General features: G+C 42.7%; 1 protein-coding gene across 4 annotated transcripts; it reads left to right on the top strand.

The window, feature by feature from the left end:
• Positions 1-5,188: 5,188 nt before the first annotated feature.
• CETN3 (centrin 3) lies at positions 5,189-15,189 on the top strand. 4 transcript variants are annotated; one of them, XM_083818664.1, is made up of 4 exons: positions 5,189-5,319; positions 8,732-8,867; positions 10,541-10,655; positions 13,735-15,189. In XM_083818664.1, exons 1-4 carry the CDS (start codon positions 5,303-5,305, stop codon positions 13,935-13,937), a joined length of 471 nt encoding a protein of 156 aa, XP_083674790.1. In that variant the 5' UTR covers positions 5,189-5,302; the 3' UTR covers positions 13,938-15,189. The 4 variants fall into 4 exon arrangements, with proteins under 4 accessions (XP_083674790.1, XP_083674787.1, XP_083674788.1 ...); XM_083818661.1 differs by lacking the exon at positions 5,189-5,319 and adding an exon at positions 7,236-7,588; XM_083818662.1 differs by lacking the exon at positions 5,189-5,319 and adding an exon at positions 7,608-7,831.
• The last annotated feature ends 11 nt before the right edge of the window (positions 15,190-15,200 follow it).

Genomic DNA, 15,200 nt, shown 5'->3' with positions numbered 1-15,200 from the left:
AAGAAAGAAGACTGCGGAAGACCAGCTTGAGGTCACCTAGTACCAGCTTCAAGCAAAGAAGCAGAATGTTTGCATTAAGTGTGAGATTTGCAGGTCTGCCTGCCCCCACTGTATCCAGTTCTCCGTGGCTTGTTCTCTTTATGGTCCCTCAACTGCTCCAAGTTTCTGGCCTGTTACCAGCTTTCTCCTCTGTCCCACATTATCTGCTGCTACACCTCCCCAGACTTGTGCCTATGCCTCCTGATGAGTTTCCCCACCTTTTCCCCCTTTACCTCACCTGGAGAAGCAGCTTCTTTTCCTTCCTGATGTTTGTAGTGGGCCACCCATGGAGCATTCAGTCTGAAGCACAAGCTAAGAAACCTGGCAGGCAAAGGGAAGCCCTGTGACTCACCAACCAGTCCTAAAGTTCATTCCACAACACATTATTGCTTACTGATCCTCCTAGATTTTTCACATGCACTCCAAGTTACACTTTTCTACAAATTAAGCTGTTTTTCTTGAGTGCAGGGTCAGTATAACATCTTTTTACATAACAGAAAACTGTTAGCAGCAATGGTAGATAGGGGAAGAGAAACTGACATCAAGCATTTGACGCTGCCCCCATGATATCCTTGTCTCTAAATTGGAGAGACATGGATAAGATGGACCACTCAGTGGGTAAGGATTTTGCTGGATGGCCACACTCAAAGAGTTGTGGTCAACAGCTCAATGTCCTGGTGGAGATCAGTGACCAGCGATGTTCCTCAGGGGTCAGTATTGGGACTGGTAATGTTTGACAGCTTTGTTGGTGACATGGATGGTGACATTGAGCAAACCCTCAGCAAGTTTGCTGATAACAAGGCCACGAGGATGATCAAGGGACTGAAGCACCTCTCCTGTGAAGCCAGGCTGAAGGAGCTGGGGTTGTTCAGCCTGGAGAAGAGAAGGCCCCGGGGAGACCTCACAGCGGCCTGCCAGTGCCTGAAGGGGGCTGCAGGAAAGCTGGGGAGGGACTCTGTGTCAGGGGGTGTAGGGATAGGGCAAGGGGGAATGGCTTTAAACTGAAAGAGGGGAGATTTAGGTTAAATGTTAGGAGGAAATCCTTCACTCAGAGGGCGGTGAGGCCCAGGCCCAGGCTGCCCAGAGGAGCTGCGGCTGCCCCATCCCTGGCAGTGCCCAAGGCCAGGCTGGATGGGGCTGGGGGCAGCCTGGGCTGCTGGGAGGTGTCCCTGCCCATGGCAGGGGGTGGCACTGGGTGGGCCTTAAGGCCGTTTCCAACCCAAACCATTCTGTGATTCTAAACCAGTCATCTCTAAGAAGCTTAACAGATTTGACATACGGATAAATTTAATACCTTTGTGTTTTGTTTTGTTCTGTTTTCTCAAAATCTTTCCACTTTGTTTATTCTTGTCTTTCAACTATGCTCTGTAGAGCTGTACTCCACCAGCACCAAGCAGAATAGACCAGGTTCAACCTTGCATTCCACAGCTCCCCGTCCCTTGTTAATATCTTTATTTCTGGTTCACTGTAATCTCCATGTTCTTCTCTATAATAGTGTTTTCTACCCAACTATTTTGCATCTTACATTTCTGCAATTAAGTTTTCTCCTATGAAAGAAAGTGCTTTCTTTCAACTTGCATTCATCCTTTTAATATTAACCGATTCCAGACCACTTCATAAATTAATTAACATCATTTGGAATTCTGATCCTGTCTTCCTTTATGCTTGTAACTCCTCTCAGTCTCTGTGCGGAGGATATACACAGCTGTCCTTCCTACAGCTTAGCAGGTAAGGAAATGAGCTACAGAGTTTAAGGAGGCTGCTTTAGTCACAAAGAGGATCATTGCCTAAATAAGAATTGCCTTCAGGCTGCCACATAGGTTACTTCAGCCTATGTTCTGCTCATGTAGAAGGGATTTCTCTACAGCAAAGACTTGGTAGGTTTTATTTTAAATTTAACATTATTTAAAGCTAAATATTACATACAAGTTTTGTTGGTAAAAACAAGCAATACTGAGACTGCCCACACTGTGGTGCAGCACAGGGTTATCCAGGCTAGTCAGATAGCAGCCTGGACCTGTGACATGCGTAATTGGCCAAGACAACTGTGTAGGATGATGCTAAATCTGTTTACCACTATAGCTTACACATTAGCTTACATATAGCTTACACATTAACACCCTCTTGCTTTGTGTAGTGTACTCGTACCTCAAAGTTAGCTACCACTTCTGCAGAGCATGCACAGGCAGAATATCCCATCTTTTTTCCTCTCTGACATATATTCTGACATACAGAGCATACAGAGTTGTTACTAGCTACTTACAGGCCTATAAGGTGTGTAAGGTGTTGTAGCTGCTGCTGGGCTGGGTGCAGGGGCTTTGTCCAGTGCCACAATCGCAGCCAGGAGCTGCCTCCAGTGCAGTGGCAGAGCTGCTGTGCTCGCTCCTGAGGGAAATGATTGCTGAGAAGGTTAACAAACAGAAAGATGCCACTGGGGACTATATCTCTATACAATAAATACACAAATAAATAAATAAATAAATAAGCCCTTAAATTTACCATGAAAATAAAATAATAAAAAAATATACTTTATTCCAGAATTCAAGTAGAAGCCAATAGTGCTTTAAGTTTATTATTATCTTTTTGCTATGCTATCTCAAGCCATTTCCAGCTTGTTCTGTCATTGCTACGTAGTTCCTCCAACCAGTCAGCTTTTACTGGATGGGATAATCTAACCAATCTAATAACTGACTTTGCCTGTATGTGTCCCCATGTACAACATAGTCTTGGGAAGGTAGGAAGCATTCTACAGCAATTACAACTGGAAAACCCTGGTGGGGGAAAAAAAGAACCCGGACACGGGGAGGACTCTGTAAAGGGCCTTGGACAGTGTTTCCGTCACTTTATCATAGCTAGCAAGTAAGGGACTGCTCAGCCGATTGACCCAGATGTGTACAGGAATACATTTCCATCAAACTGGCTAGAACACGTGCTATGCTTTTCATATGAGTTTCTATTTTTGCACTGATTTTGTGCCTTTGATTTGTCGTAAGAATGATGTGGACAAGCAACACCTGACAGTGAATGCAGTCTGCCAAAGCAAAACTATGGCTTTAAAAGTTTCTAGATTAATTTTATTGACAATGCAGCCTGTTTTACATCAGACAGTTATGTTATGTAATCTGATTTTGAACAGGTGGGACAAGATTTGTAAAATTGTGTTTGGGACAATGGAACAGCTGCATGGTTTCAATTCTTAAAAAAAAAATTAGGAATAGAGAAGGAAACATTCACTCAAAATGAATATATGGCTGGCAGACAGATCCACAAATGGCTTTCATATAGCAGTAGATGAGTTTGTGAATTAATTAAAAGCTGAAGATAGATCTAACAGTAGAGCCTTCAAGGATATCCCAAATATAAGCAATTACTTTCCTTCCAAAACTGGCAATACGCAGTTGTGAGGCCCCTGTTCGTGATATTCTAATTAATACCATTTACTCATAAGTAGTAACGTTAGAAGGGGTATTGCCAGCTTGGAAAATGTAAGGGTTCACAAGTCTCACTTACTATACCCCAAATCAAATATTTACTTTTAGCTATTATAATTCTAGCCTGTCTTTTTGGTTTTGAACTCCTGGCATCCCCTTTTGATGTGCAACATGAACACAGCAGCTGGCTTTGCTATATTTATAAACAGTGCAAGTTTGGTTTCCAGGGTTGTAAATGGTAAGACACTCTCCCTTCCTACACTTGTAAATGGGACTAGCTTACAATCATCAAATTTATAAGCAAGAGCACATGGCGATGTGCTTATTCCTGTGGGTTTTATAGCACCACCTCCTCCATGCTCTGAGAGTGTGTTTTCTGCACTTAGTGCATCCCTTTTCTCTCCGGACACGTGTCTATGTTCTATAAAGTGCAAAAATTGTTTGCAGGTACGCTTGTTTACTACGGAGCACCAACTGCTTCCACGTGATGAGCCCTGACTGCGGAGCGGCCAGCACGGAGGTCTGTGACCCACATTCAGGATCTGTATTCAGCTCCCTGCTCCAAACGGTGGGGAAAACCACATCTGAAGGCAAACAGGTAACTGTTCAGAGGAATGCATCTAATTGGAGATCTACCCAAATGACAAGGACTGAAATTAATAATTCTCTAATAAAAAGTCTTGCTACAGTGCAGGTTGAGAGTTAAACCTGACAATAATTTATGCTTTTAATTACAAAGGTGCCATCTGTTCACAGAGAACAATTACAAACTCCTCACAGTGCCTCTGCTTACTTGATCTGTGGGGCAGAAAAAATATGAAGAGCCAGTCAAATAACCCTTGACTCTGCCTGACTTTGTTCAGGATAAATGTCTTGAGCATACCTACTGATTCCAGCTCTTCAGGTCCAGTAGAGCACCTAGGATCAACCTGCTGCATCTTCACAAATCTGTAACTAGTGAGCAGCAAAGTTGTTCAGTGTGGAGATTTAACTAGCATTGCCTGATCTATTGCTGGAAATCTGTGTGTCTACAGATGTGAAACACCTATGTAATGTGCTGTCAGTCAGTGATGAACACTAAGAACAGGACTTCAACGCCTGAGCCCCTTCAGTGAATCTAGGTAGGGCTTCACTCATGACAGCAGAGATTTGAACATCCGTGTGGTCCAGTGAACAACATTGGACTGTACTGTTAGCACTGGCTGTGTAAGAGCCCTGTCCACTAACAGGCATCCCAAATGACAAGGCAGCAGGGACACACAGTGAAGCCAGCTGATGGTATGCTGAAGCGACACTTCTTCATGTCAGTGCTATCAGTGACCTGAGTATTTCCCCCAGCCACGGAATATGTCACGTCGCATTGACTGGTTTGCAGTGCTCAATACTAGTGGCACTGGAGCTACATATTAGGGTTATGAACCTTGTGATGCGGGTTGCCTCTGAAATCTTAGGGTTACAACTCGTCATGCTGCTATCAGGCTGTACAGCCTGGATTGGCTGTTATGCTTGGAGTTAAGTGTCAAACCAGACTTTATATATATGGATTAATATATTTTTAGGAGGCCAAATCGAGACAATTCTAAGCTTAGGAAGCCGTAAAGGCTAAACAAAACACCGCCCCACGCACGCTGCGTCCACAAACACACACCCTAAGCGCAGGCGCACAAGATGGCGGCCCCCAACCTGGGCCATAACACCTCCCCCCCACACGCCGGGCCCGCCCTCTCGCTGCTGAGTGACAGCCCGACGGCCCATCAGCGAGCCGAGGGGGGCGGGCCGAGCGGCGGCCGGCAGCCAGTCAGGCGGCGCGGCGCGGCGGCGGCGGCGGCAGCATGAGCTTGTCCGTGAGGTGGGGGCGGCAGGGCGGATGAGGGGGGTGGTCGCGGCCGGGCGGCGGGGGGCTGCGTGCGGCGAGGGGCGGCCGGTGCGGGGCTGTGGTTGTCACCCGTGGGGAAAACGGGGCGCTGAAGCCTCGTTCACCTCCGTGGTGAGGCTGCGGGTTGTTTCCAGGGCGCCCGCTGCACTCGTCTCCAGGGCGCCTCGCGCCTCGGGCGGCGGTAGTGGGAGGGTGGCACCAAAATGGTGGGGTTGGGGCGATGCGGTGTCCCCTGAAGAAGCGCTCTTTGTGCGGTTATTAAGCACCTGAGCAGACAAGAGGGTCCTTTTTGCACAGGAGTTCAGTGATAATCCACTTTCAGGCTTACAAATATGCCTGCTTTCCCTGTGCAGCCAACCAAGGGCCATTGGGGCTGCTCAGAGCTGTGCTAATCCAGAGCCTGTCTGCTGTCCTCCAAGGCTCCTTGCACCTGGAGGCGCTTATGCTGTGCCAGGTTCACCTTGTGCAGCATGCATCCTTGTCCACTTTGGGAATTTCTGTGGTACAGCCTCAGCTGTGCTTGAAGCCTAAATCCCAGCTGTGCATTTAATCGCTGGATTTGATTGAAGTTAGATAGCCCTTTTTTTCAGTAAAAGGGAAGTAAAAGCGGCTAGCTACAGGATTTGGAAAATAAATATCCCTGAAAAGCAATGTTCCGTTCGTACATCAGTTACCTTCAAGCACCTTACGTTATGGGGCACTGCATGCATTTTTTTGTCTGTTGCAGATGAACATATAATAGGTTTCTTCCCGAAAGCGTGTAGAATTACACAGTAACCAGATGGGAAAGGGCTTCTGGGTGCCATCTAGTCCAGCTTTCTGCTCAGAGTATGATCCATCTCAAAGCTACAGGAGGTTGCCGAGGTTCTTTCCGGCTGGGTTTTGAATGTTTCTAGCAGTGGAGGTTGTTCAGTTTGCCATTGCGGCTCTTCCTGTACATAAATGTGAGAGTTTTCCTGTAGATCCACTTGCAGCTTCACCTGTTGCAGTCTGTAGTTGTCTCTTGTTCTTTTGATGTGTACCTCTGAGGGGAGCCTGTCTCTGTCTTCTCTATCTAATCCTCTAGACAGTGAAGGACTGTAGTGAGTTTATGTGGCAAGGTTTTGGCAATGGGGGCTGGCCTCTGTGGGAAGAGCCCAGCAGCTGCCCCATGTTAGATAACGGCCAGTTTCAGCAGGCTCCAAAGGAACCCACCGCTGGCCAGAGCTGAGCCAGTAACGGATGTTTTTTGTGCCTCTGTGAGAGTAGATTTAAGAAAGGAAACAAAAACTGCTGGTCAGCAGCAGCAGGGAGAGTGAGAAGTGAGACCATGCCCTGCAGCCCCCAGATGAGTGCCGCAGGAGGTGCTCCAGGCAGGCAGCAGCAGTTCCCCTGCGGCCTGTGGAGAGGCCCCTGGCGGAGCAGGCTGTCCCCCTGCACCCACGGGTCCCACACGGAGCAGATCTCCACGCTGCAGCCCGTGGAGGAGCCCCCGGTGGAGCAGGTGGATGTGGCCTGGAGGAGGCTGCGGCCCATGGAGAGCCCCCGCAGGAGCAGGCCCCGGGCCGGAGCTGCAGCCCGTGGAGAGGAGCCCACGCAGGAGCAGGGGGCCTGGGGGGAGCTGCCGCCCGTGGGGGACCCGTGCTGGAGCAGTTTGCTCCTGGGGGATGGACCCCGTGGTACGGAGCCGTGTGGGAGCAGTTCCTGAAGAGCTGCTGCCTGTGGGCAGCCCCCGCAGGCTCAGTTCGGGAAGGACGGCATCCCGTGGGAGGGACCCCACGGGGAGCAGGGGCAGAGAGGGACCCTGAAGGAGCGGTGGAGATGAAGCGTCAGGGACTGACCACAGCCCCCATTCCCTGTTCCCCTGCACTGCTCAGGGAGAAGAGATGGAATAGAGTAGAGGGGGGTGAGGTTTTTTAGTTTGTTTTTTGTTTTCTACTTCTCTAGCTTGTTAGTAATAGGCAATATATTGTATTACTCTCTGTATGCTGAGTCTGTTTTACCTGTGATGATAACTGTTGGGTGATCTTCCTATCTTTATCTCAACTCCTGAGCCCTTTGCATTGTATTTTCTCCCCCTCATGCTTTCAGGAGGGGGACTGAGAGAGCAGTAGCAGTTGTGTTGGAGCTCAGCTGCCCAGCTGCATAAAACCACCACAAGGACAACACAAATGCCATGTCTGTGGCCCTTCCCCACCTGGTCCTTCTGCCCCCGTCACTTGGGTCAGAACAAACTCGGCTCCTTCAGCTTCTCCTGTATCAGGTGCTGTGGCCACCTAGGCATTGATCACGGTCTGCATTAGAGTACAGAAAACGGATAAAGCCTCTGCTGTACTGGGGCACCCCCAGCTGGATGCAGTACTTCGAATGTGGCCTTGTGATTGCGGAGTGGAGGGAATTATCACTGCAATTAGCCGAGTTTATTGACAGGATGATTTCCTGCTTAGCTTTGTGCATACCTGATGCTTCCAAGAGTGTGCTTTCAGCCTTCTGAGAGTTCTAGCAGGTATCACCTTTTACCTCGATCGAGTGCACAACTTCTCTTAGACTTCTTGCTTTGAGGCGGACATCTTCCAAGCAATCACTCTGTATTAAGCATTCAGTCTCTGATTTAAATAAAGCACAGTTAGAGCAAAAATGATACACCGCTACTTGATCTGAGTAGCCTTTACCTGTGTCATCTGCATTTTTTCCCTGTTTTCCCCGTGACTTTTTTTCTATCTGTCTCTGTTACCTGAATATTTAATCTTATTTCTAGGCCAGCAAAGGAAAAAAAGATTTGTCTTTGATTAATATTTGCTGATTTGGGGGACTCGAGCCTTTTATATGCAACAGAAGCAGATCAAAAATGTTTTCAGATTAGTGTGTCTATGATAATAAAGGATTTAAAAAAAAGAAATCCCTAAGTGTCAAGTATCTGTGGAATGCTTCTGGCAAAAAAAAAAAGCCGAAGATTTGTGGCACACAACACCCACTGTAGCAGCTGGATGTCCAAGTTAAATGTTAAAGCTGTAGCTGCATCTGTGACTCAAAACTCTTTTAGGCAGCTTAGAAATAAGGTGTTTTCAGGAGTTGTGTCATCTCAGCTGCTAATCTAGTTTGTAATGTCGAGCATTCTTTTCAACAGGTAGTTTTCCTTACGCTTTTTGATGTTTTTTTATTGATCAACTCACCTCTGCTGATTTTGTTTCGGGTGGGGGAGTAGAGGTGCTATTCAGCATGCACAACGGGCTTGTCTGTTTTGGGTGTTATTTTATATTGGGAGGAGGCAAGCTGGAGAGATGTTGGATGGGGACGGTAGTGATCTGTGCAATTATGGTGAGTTTCTTATTGGTGGAAAACATTATCTATAGTGGTATTGTCCCAGCAGTAATCACTTACATTGAATTTCTCTCTTCTTGTATAGGAATGAGCTTTCAGTGGACAAAATGAAAAAGAAGAAGAGAAGAGAACTGACTGAGGAACAGAAACAAGAAATTAAAGATGCCTTTGAGTTGTTTGATACAGACAAAGATAGAGCAATAAATTACCACGAATTGAAGGTATTTTTTTTTCGTTGAATTAATTTTAGGACAGGCAATATATATCTCCTTCTAAGTGAGTTTTTATGATGGCAGCTGCATCTTTAACAATGCTCCTCCATGTGTCACATCTCCTGCCAGGCTGAAGGAGTGGAGATATTCAAAAAAGAAATTGCAAATATTGCATTGATTGCACTGATGTAAGATTGAGCTTTTGTCCTCTCATTGTACGCAGTGTAGTAATGGAATTGCTCTGGCATTCTGCATAACAGAGATCTGAATGCTCCCCAGGTGCAGCTTGTGCAGACGAGTAAGTGGGAAAACAGCTCTTGAAAAGCTGTTTTGTAGTGCCTTTTAGAGGCACTAGATAATGTAATGCTTGGTGTTGTGAAAATCCACAGGTTTAAAAAAACTGAGCTAAAAGATGTAAGTCAGGTTTATAAAGCTGCTGACCAGAAACCAGAGCTTACCCACTTTGCATTTTTCAGCAGGGAGCCTATGGTCTGTAGGAATGAGGTGTGCTTTTTGCGGTGCTTACGGGACTCTGTAGTTTTACTTCCCAGTGGAGGCCTCTCCTGTTACTAGCTATCAGCAAATGGAGGTTGGGATGGCAGTCCTTGTTCCTAGTGAGTCCTCTTGTCTCAGGAAGCATTGCATTAGTTTATTAAAGGCTCTTTAAGCCTTTTATGAATTGCTATTCTAATTATACTGGCTTGGGGAGGCCAGTGTTCCTGTCATCGGTAGAGTAAGATTATTTGGGGAAGAAATGCCTAATCCAACCTGCTTGTTCCACAGTCTTGCTTTATCAAGTAACTCAAGAAAGGAGTAAAAATATTTTCTATTTTACCTTTATTTCAGAGTTTGGGTATTTTGTCTCTGCTGAAAGATATAAGTAGGGTACTACTAGGGACTGTTGGTACAGTTTGTCCTGTTAGTGTGCTTTGCATTCCCAGCTGTCTGACTGGAAATACGTTTATTAGCTGTCCAATTAAATATGGTGCCCCTGAATTTAATGCTGTTGAACAGAAATATATAGAGTAAAGAAATATCTCCTCCTCTACAAAGTCAGCATGTAGCATAGGTTTTGAAAGGCTATATTGAATAGGATTGTGGCTTTCTATTTCTGGTTTAGTGTATGTCCATATGTTTGAATGCAGTCAAGGCAGTGTGTGCTGAGAATTGCCATCTCTGTTGAAATGTGGAAACTAAGCATGTATCCCTAACCCAGTGGAAAAATAAGTATTATTGGTTTGTGTGGTTATAGTTACATAAGTATCAGTGGAAAAGTGGTAAATTGAGTCTCTTGTAGGATGACTTGTAAACTTAGACATGTTCAGTAATTTAAAGAATGTTTTTCAATTTAATCTTGGAAGAAGGGACAGTGCTTGAAACTTCTTTGAAAGTCAGGATAGAAGTCTGCTTTTCCTAAAAAGCATTTTATACATTCTACAATATTCTTGAAAACGCAAAGGCTGTTTTTTCCACTTACAACCTGATGTTCTATTTGCTAATGCTAATTTTAGGTGATATTTTTATACAAAGCATTTTTTGCTTTTATTTTATTTATTATTGTTGCTGTCCCACTGATATGCATAATCACTCCTGGGCAATAAGGTGCTTATTAAAAATAAGAAGCTTTTAAAATCTGTAGTTTAATATTCATATTTGGTTGCACTTCCATTTTCTTCCAAAAGGTGGCAATGAGAGCCTTGGGTTTTGATGTGAAAAAAGCTGATGTACTGAAAATACTTAAAGATTATGATCGAGAAGCAACAGGCAGGATCACTTTTGAAGATTTTAATGAAGTTGGTATGTATTTGATTTTATACCTTTAGAAGACTACCTTCAGAGAAACTTAGTCTACAGTAGTGACTGGAGTTTGGGCAGAGTACTTTGTGGGCATTTTCAGTTACTGGTTCTACTGGGAAATAGAGGAGGGAGATTTAATTTCATATTTTTATTCAGTAACATGAATAGTGAAGGAAAGTAATTCTTTGTATATTGACTAGTCCGTTGATAAATGGAGATGAATACATTTTACAGCAGTGTAAAAGGAAACTGGCTATACATATTCCTTATCTGTATAAAAATGCTACAAAGGAATAGCCCCTAACTTGAGAGGTAGATGTTTTTGTGTTTATTGATTTTTGTCAGACTCTCCTTCCTGCTCGGAAAAAGAAGTTGGCACTGGTTTTCATGGGAAGGAGTGCACACAGAGACAAACTGTAAACTGAATACAGATTTCGTATATAACAAAGATAAGAGAAATTGAAGCAGATGCTAAGTATTGTACATCAAGGATTTTCAGCTGCCGATAAAAACAGTGAATTTCATTAGGCTGCTTCTTTCATCTGAAGAGTGTGTGTTTTGCATAGTTTTACATACTTTGTATATGGAGTGATCTGCAGAATTAAAAAAATGAGGGATTACACTTCCTTAAGGATTTTTTGATTGTTAGACATAATTTGTACTTTTGTATACAATTCGTATTTACCAAAAATATAAACTGGAATCCCTTCATATATATGTTACAGCTTTATATCTCTATTTCATGATTCCACTCCATGTGTTCAGGGTATTAAATTTATATAAGGTTTCTGAAAAAAAAAAAACACCACCATTGTAGTGTATTAGCTTTTGGCTACAAATAACAATCTGCTTGGTAATGGTGAAACAATTATTGTTGTAAATGTGGCAATCTTTAGAGATTTTACAGGTTAGGATTGGAGAAAATGTGTTGTTAATGACATGTAATATTTTTCCTTAGTCATATTCCAAGTTAGAGCAAATTCTGAGTCAAAAGGAAATTGAAGTCTATGGTGGAATAAAATTGATCAGTCCTTATTAAAAAAATAAAAAAAAAAAAAAGATTTAATATTAGGTCCTAATGTTCAGTTCTGTCACAGCCAGGACCAATACAAGGTAGGCAGTCAAAAAGTGCTGTGAGAAGCTAGGAAAAGTCATGTAGAAAGCACAACATGCACCAGGAAGGCAGTTGTACCAATCCAAAAACTTGAATCTGATTTGAGTGCAGTTATAACATGATATGTCCTTGTCACAGAGTTGAACTTGATACCAGCTGTAGCAGAAAGATCAGGGGGTTAGAGAAAATAGGTTATAGAAACTATTATTCTGAAGAGCTGGCTGAATGTAGTTTTTAAAAAAAATGTTGAGCCATCAGTTTTGCATAATTATAATCTGCCTTTTAAATGTTGGAACTGACCATCTGAAATGTATAAAGATACAATTGTATTTTGTCTTGTTCTGTACAGATATTTGACCTATGATATTTGGAGACATAGTGTTTTATTGTTCTTCAGCTAGTGTTGCAGTTGCCATTCTGCCAGAAAAAGTAGAATTTATCAAATGATGTAGTGCTGTTATGCAATGTAGTTTTAGATAAAAATATTTAAATAAAAATCTGAGAGATTTTTATGTGCATTTTAGTATACATTATATAAATAAATACCTAAATGTATAAATATATAGAGATACGAAAATGGGAAAACCTCATTACTATAGCGAGCTTATCTGAGCTTGAATCTAATAGTTTCGTTTCAAGTTCACTGAGCTAGAGGAGGCATTCCATCTGCAAACAGTAGCAGATGCTAAGTGCTTCTCTTTGCACAAATGAGGATGGTGTATCTTTAATGGCTTTGTAAAAGTCTTAGTAAGTCCTGTAGTACAAGACTAGCAGGTACAAAGATGTGAAGGTATTTCAGAAATGTCTGAAATAATTACGAGCAAAATATTTTTGTGAAACAAGCTAGTTTGTCTGTCTTCTCTGTTGCAGAAGCTAACAAATGGATTTGATAACAGGAATAACCAAGACTGGTGAATTCTTTCAAAATTAACATCTTGCAGCTCATAGCTGTGTCCTCTCCATAACCCTTGGGCTCTGGTTTTGTTGTTGGTGTGAGAAACGCTCCGCAGCCAATAGCTTAGGCTCAGGCGAGGATCTCAGTGAAGTAGTAATTTATTCGCGATTGCAATGGCGGGCACCCCACAAGCAGGAGCACACCTCCTGGTTCCAAAACACAGTTTATATACTTTTTGATGACAGGACCCTCCCGTTTCCCCACTGAGTGGGTAATCCAGGTTCGCAATCTATCTGATGCTTCACAGACAATGCCTGGCCTTCAGTTGCCGGCCTGTTAAATTTCAGATTTCTTTTGACTTTTTTACTGTTTGAAGTGGTAATGTTTCTTCACTTATCTGACTTGACTTAACACCGTGATTTTCACCTAATTGTTCTAAGGAGTCTGGTTGTCTGCATTTTACAAGGTCACCTGCTAAGTTTTCTTATCACTGCAAGCATATCTCAATACCCCATTCCTTACCTTTAAACAATGTAACTCTGCAAAAACAACATTTTTATTCCCACATTGGGATTGTTTTTTTCTTTTTTGGGGGGGCACTTTTGTATCTAAAAGAGAAGTTCCATATGAATGTTATTCATTACTTAGTGTTGTTTCAGTGTTCTCCCCAAGTCAAAACTCTGTCCAGATCATAACATTTAAAATAAACAAATTTAAATATCTGTCTGTCAGAGCTGATGTTTTTTTTTTCTGAAGTGCAAGCTTGGAACAGAGTAGGCACAATATTTTCAATTTATATAGGAAAGTCTATTGAAAGCATGAGTGTGTCTAAACTACCATGTAGCTTTCCCCTGTAACTGGTACATGCCAAAGAGAAACTCAACTTGTGAGAAGAGTTGACAAAGGTCAGATAGCTGCCAAGCAATTTATGCATATTGAATTGGAATAGATTAAAAATGGAAGAATAGTTCAAATCTGAAATACACATTCTTCCTATCACCTCAGTCTGTTTGTCATTCTGAATTTACCCTTTAGAATCTTTTAGTCTAATTTCAGTGTCCTTCTTACAGTGACAGACTGGATATTGGACAGAGATCCACAAGAAGAAATACTCAAGGCATTCAAATTGTTCGATGATGATGACTCTGGTAAAATAAGCCTGAGAAACCTGCGTCGGGTTGCTAGAGAACTGGGTGAAAATATGTCTGATGAAGAACTACGGGCTATGATCGAAGAATTTGATAAAGACGGAGATGGAGAAAGTAAGTATTAAGAGTTAAAATCCCATATAGTTCATTCTTAATCTTCTTCCCTTTTTAAATGTAGCATTATCTTGAAAATGCCTGAAATTTTAACATTGTCATCTTTTTTTTTTTTTTTTTAAATAACTCTCAGCTCAAACTTGATTTAGCTTACATATAAGGGAAATAGTTTTTGATACCTACTAGCCCTGGAAATGCGTGGTGGAGTCTAAAAACCAAATTGATTTCTCTTCCTCAAATTCATCACAACTCTTAATCAACCAATGCTTATTAAAAGATTTGTTAAAGTTTAGCTGAAAGTAGAAGTAACTGAATTGGTAGAGTCCCTGTGCTACATTACATTCTTATTTCTGTATGAATCAGTAAAAGGGTTAAAGTGCTAAGAGGACTTCTTTTGATCATCTAGTCCAATATTTCTTAAGTGGTAGTGTGTCACTGTTGTGATTTCTGCCTGTTAGTGTAATAATCTGTACCTGACTAATAAATCATGCTGGACTTAACCCTGGGTCCAAGCAGCATCAGCTTGGATGAGTCTCTGATGTGCTTCTGGACTCAGGGGTGCTGAAGAACTCGGTGTGAAAAATGGCTCAGGGCAATCAACAAGGTCTGTACAGAGTGGGCTGCAGAGGTGGTTTATTAGCTGCATAAAGAATGAAATAACAAATCTAACTTGATGCTATGCTCATTAAATCTTCCTAAGCGCTTCAGCTTAATGTTGGTGTCTTCCCCCGCCTCCTTCCCCTTAACTTAAACCTTTACATTTATACCAGAAACCTTAACACATGGATTTCGGGAGCCACTCACTTCAGACAGTCAACACAGATGCTGCATTTCCAAGAATCACGGAAACCTGCTTCTGAGTTTTTTCTTTCTTTCTTTTCTTTTTTCTTTTTGGTGATTCTCGTCTGAGATTTCAGTAGCAGTTCGTCACCTTTTTCAGAAGCAATAACATTTATATTTGTCAGCAACAACATCTGTTGGATTCAAAACTCCAGTAGTGGGGGAAAGACAGTGCATTGATGTCAGCCCTGACAGATACTTTTCTCTGTTCTGCTTGTGGTAGAGTGTGGAATAACAACTGCAAGTTTGTCAGCTGCTGACCTGTGCTTGTTTGTAATTACTCAAGTACTGAAACAGTCAGATGGTTTTCTTTCAAGGGGAAAAACAGGCCATTCAAACAAGATCAGTGCTGTGGAAATGCTAACTTTGTGTCATTGTAGTGGTGAAAACAGGGAGCCTGAAGGCAAAGATAGCTAAAGCTCCCTGTTTTAATT

This window comes from Anser anser (genome assembly GCF_964211835.1).
Source record: "Anser anser genome assembly, chromosome: Z".
Classification (NCBI taxonomy): Eukaryota; Metazoa; Chordata; class Aves; order Anseriformes; family Anatidae; genus Anser; species Anser anser.
The sequence above is the reverse complement of the archived record's forward strand: the minus strand, read 5'-3'. Positions and strand labels throughout refer to the sequence as shown.

Coding starts and splice junctions, on each gene's coding strand:
- CETN3 (XM_083818661.1), top strand. CDS start 7,497: ATGCCATGTCTGTGGCCCTTCCCCACCTGGTCCTTCTGCCCCCGTCAC. Junction 7,589..8,731: donor TTCAGCTTCTCCTGTATCAG/GTGCTGTGGCCA, acceptor CTTCTTGTATAG/GAATGAGCTTTCAGTGGACA. Junction 10,656..13,734: donor TGAAGATTTTAATGAAGTTG/GTATGTATTTGA, acceptor TCCTTCTTACAG/TGACAGACTGGATATTGGAC.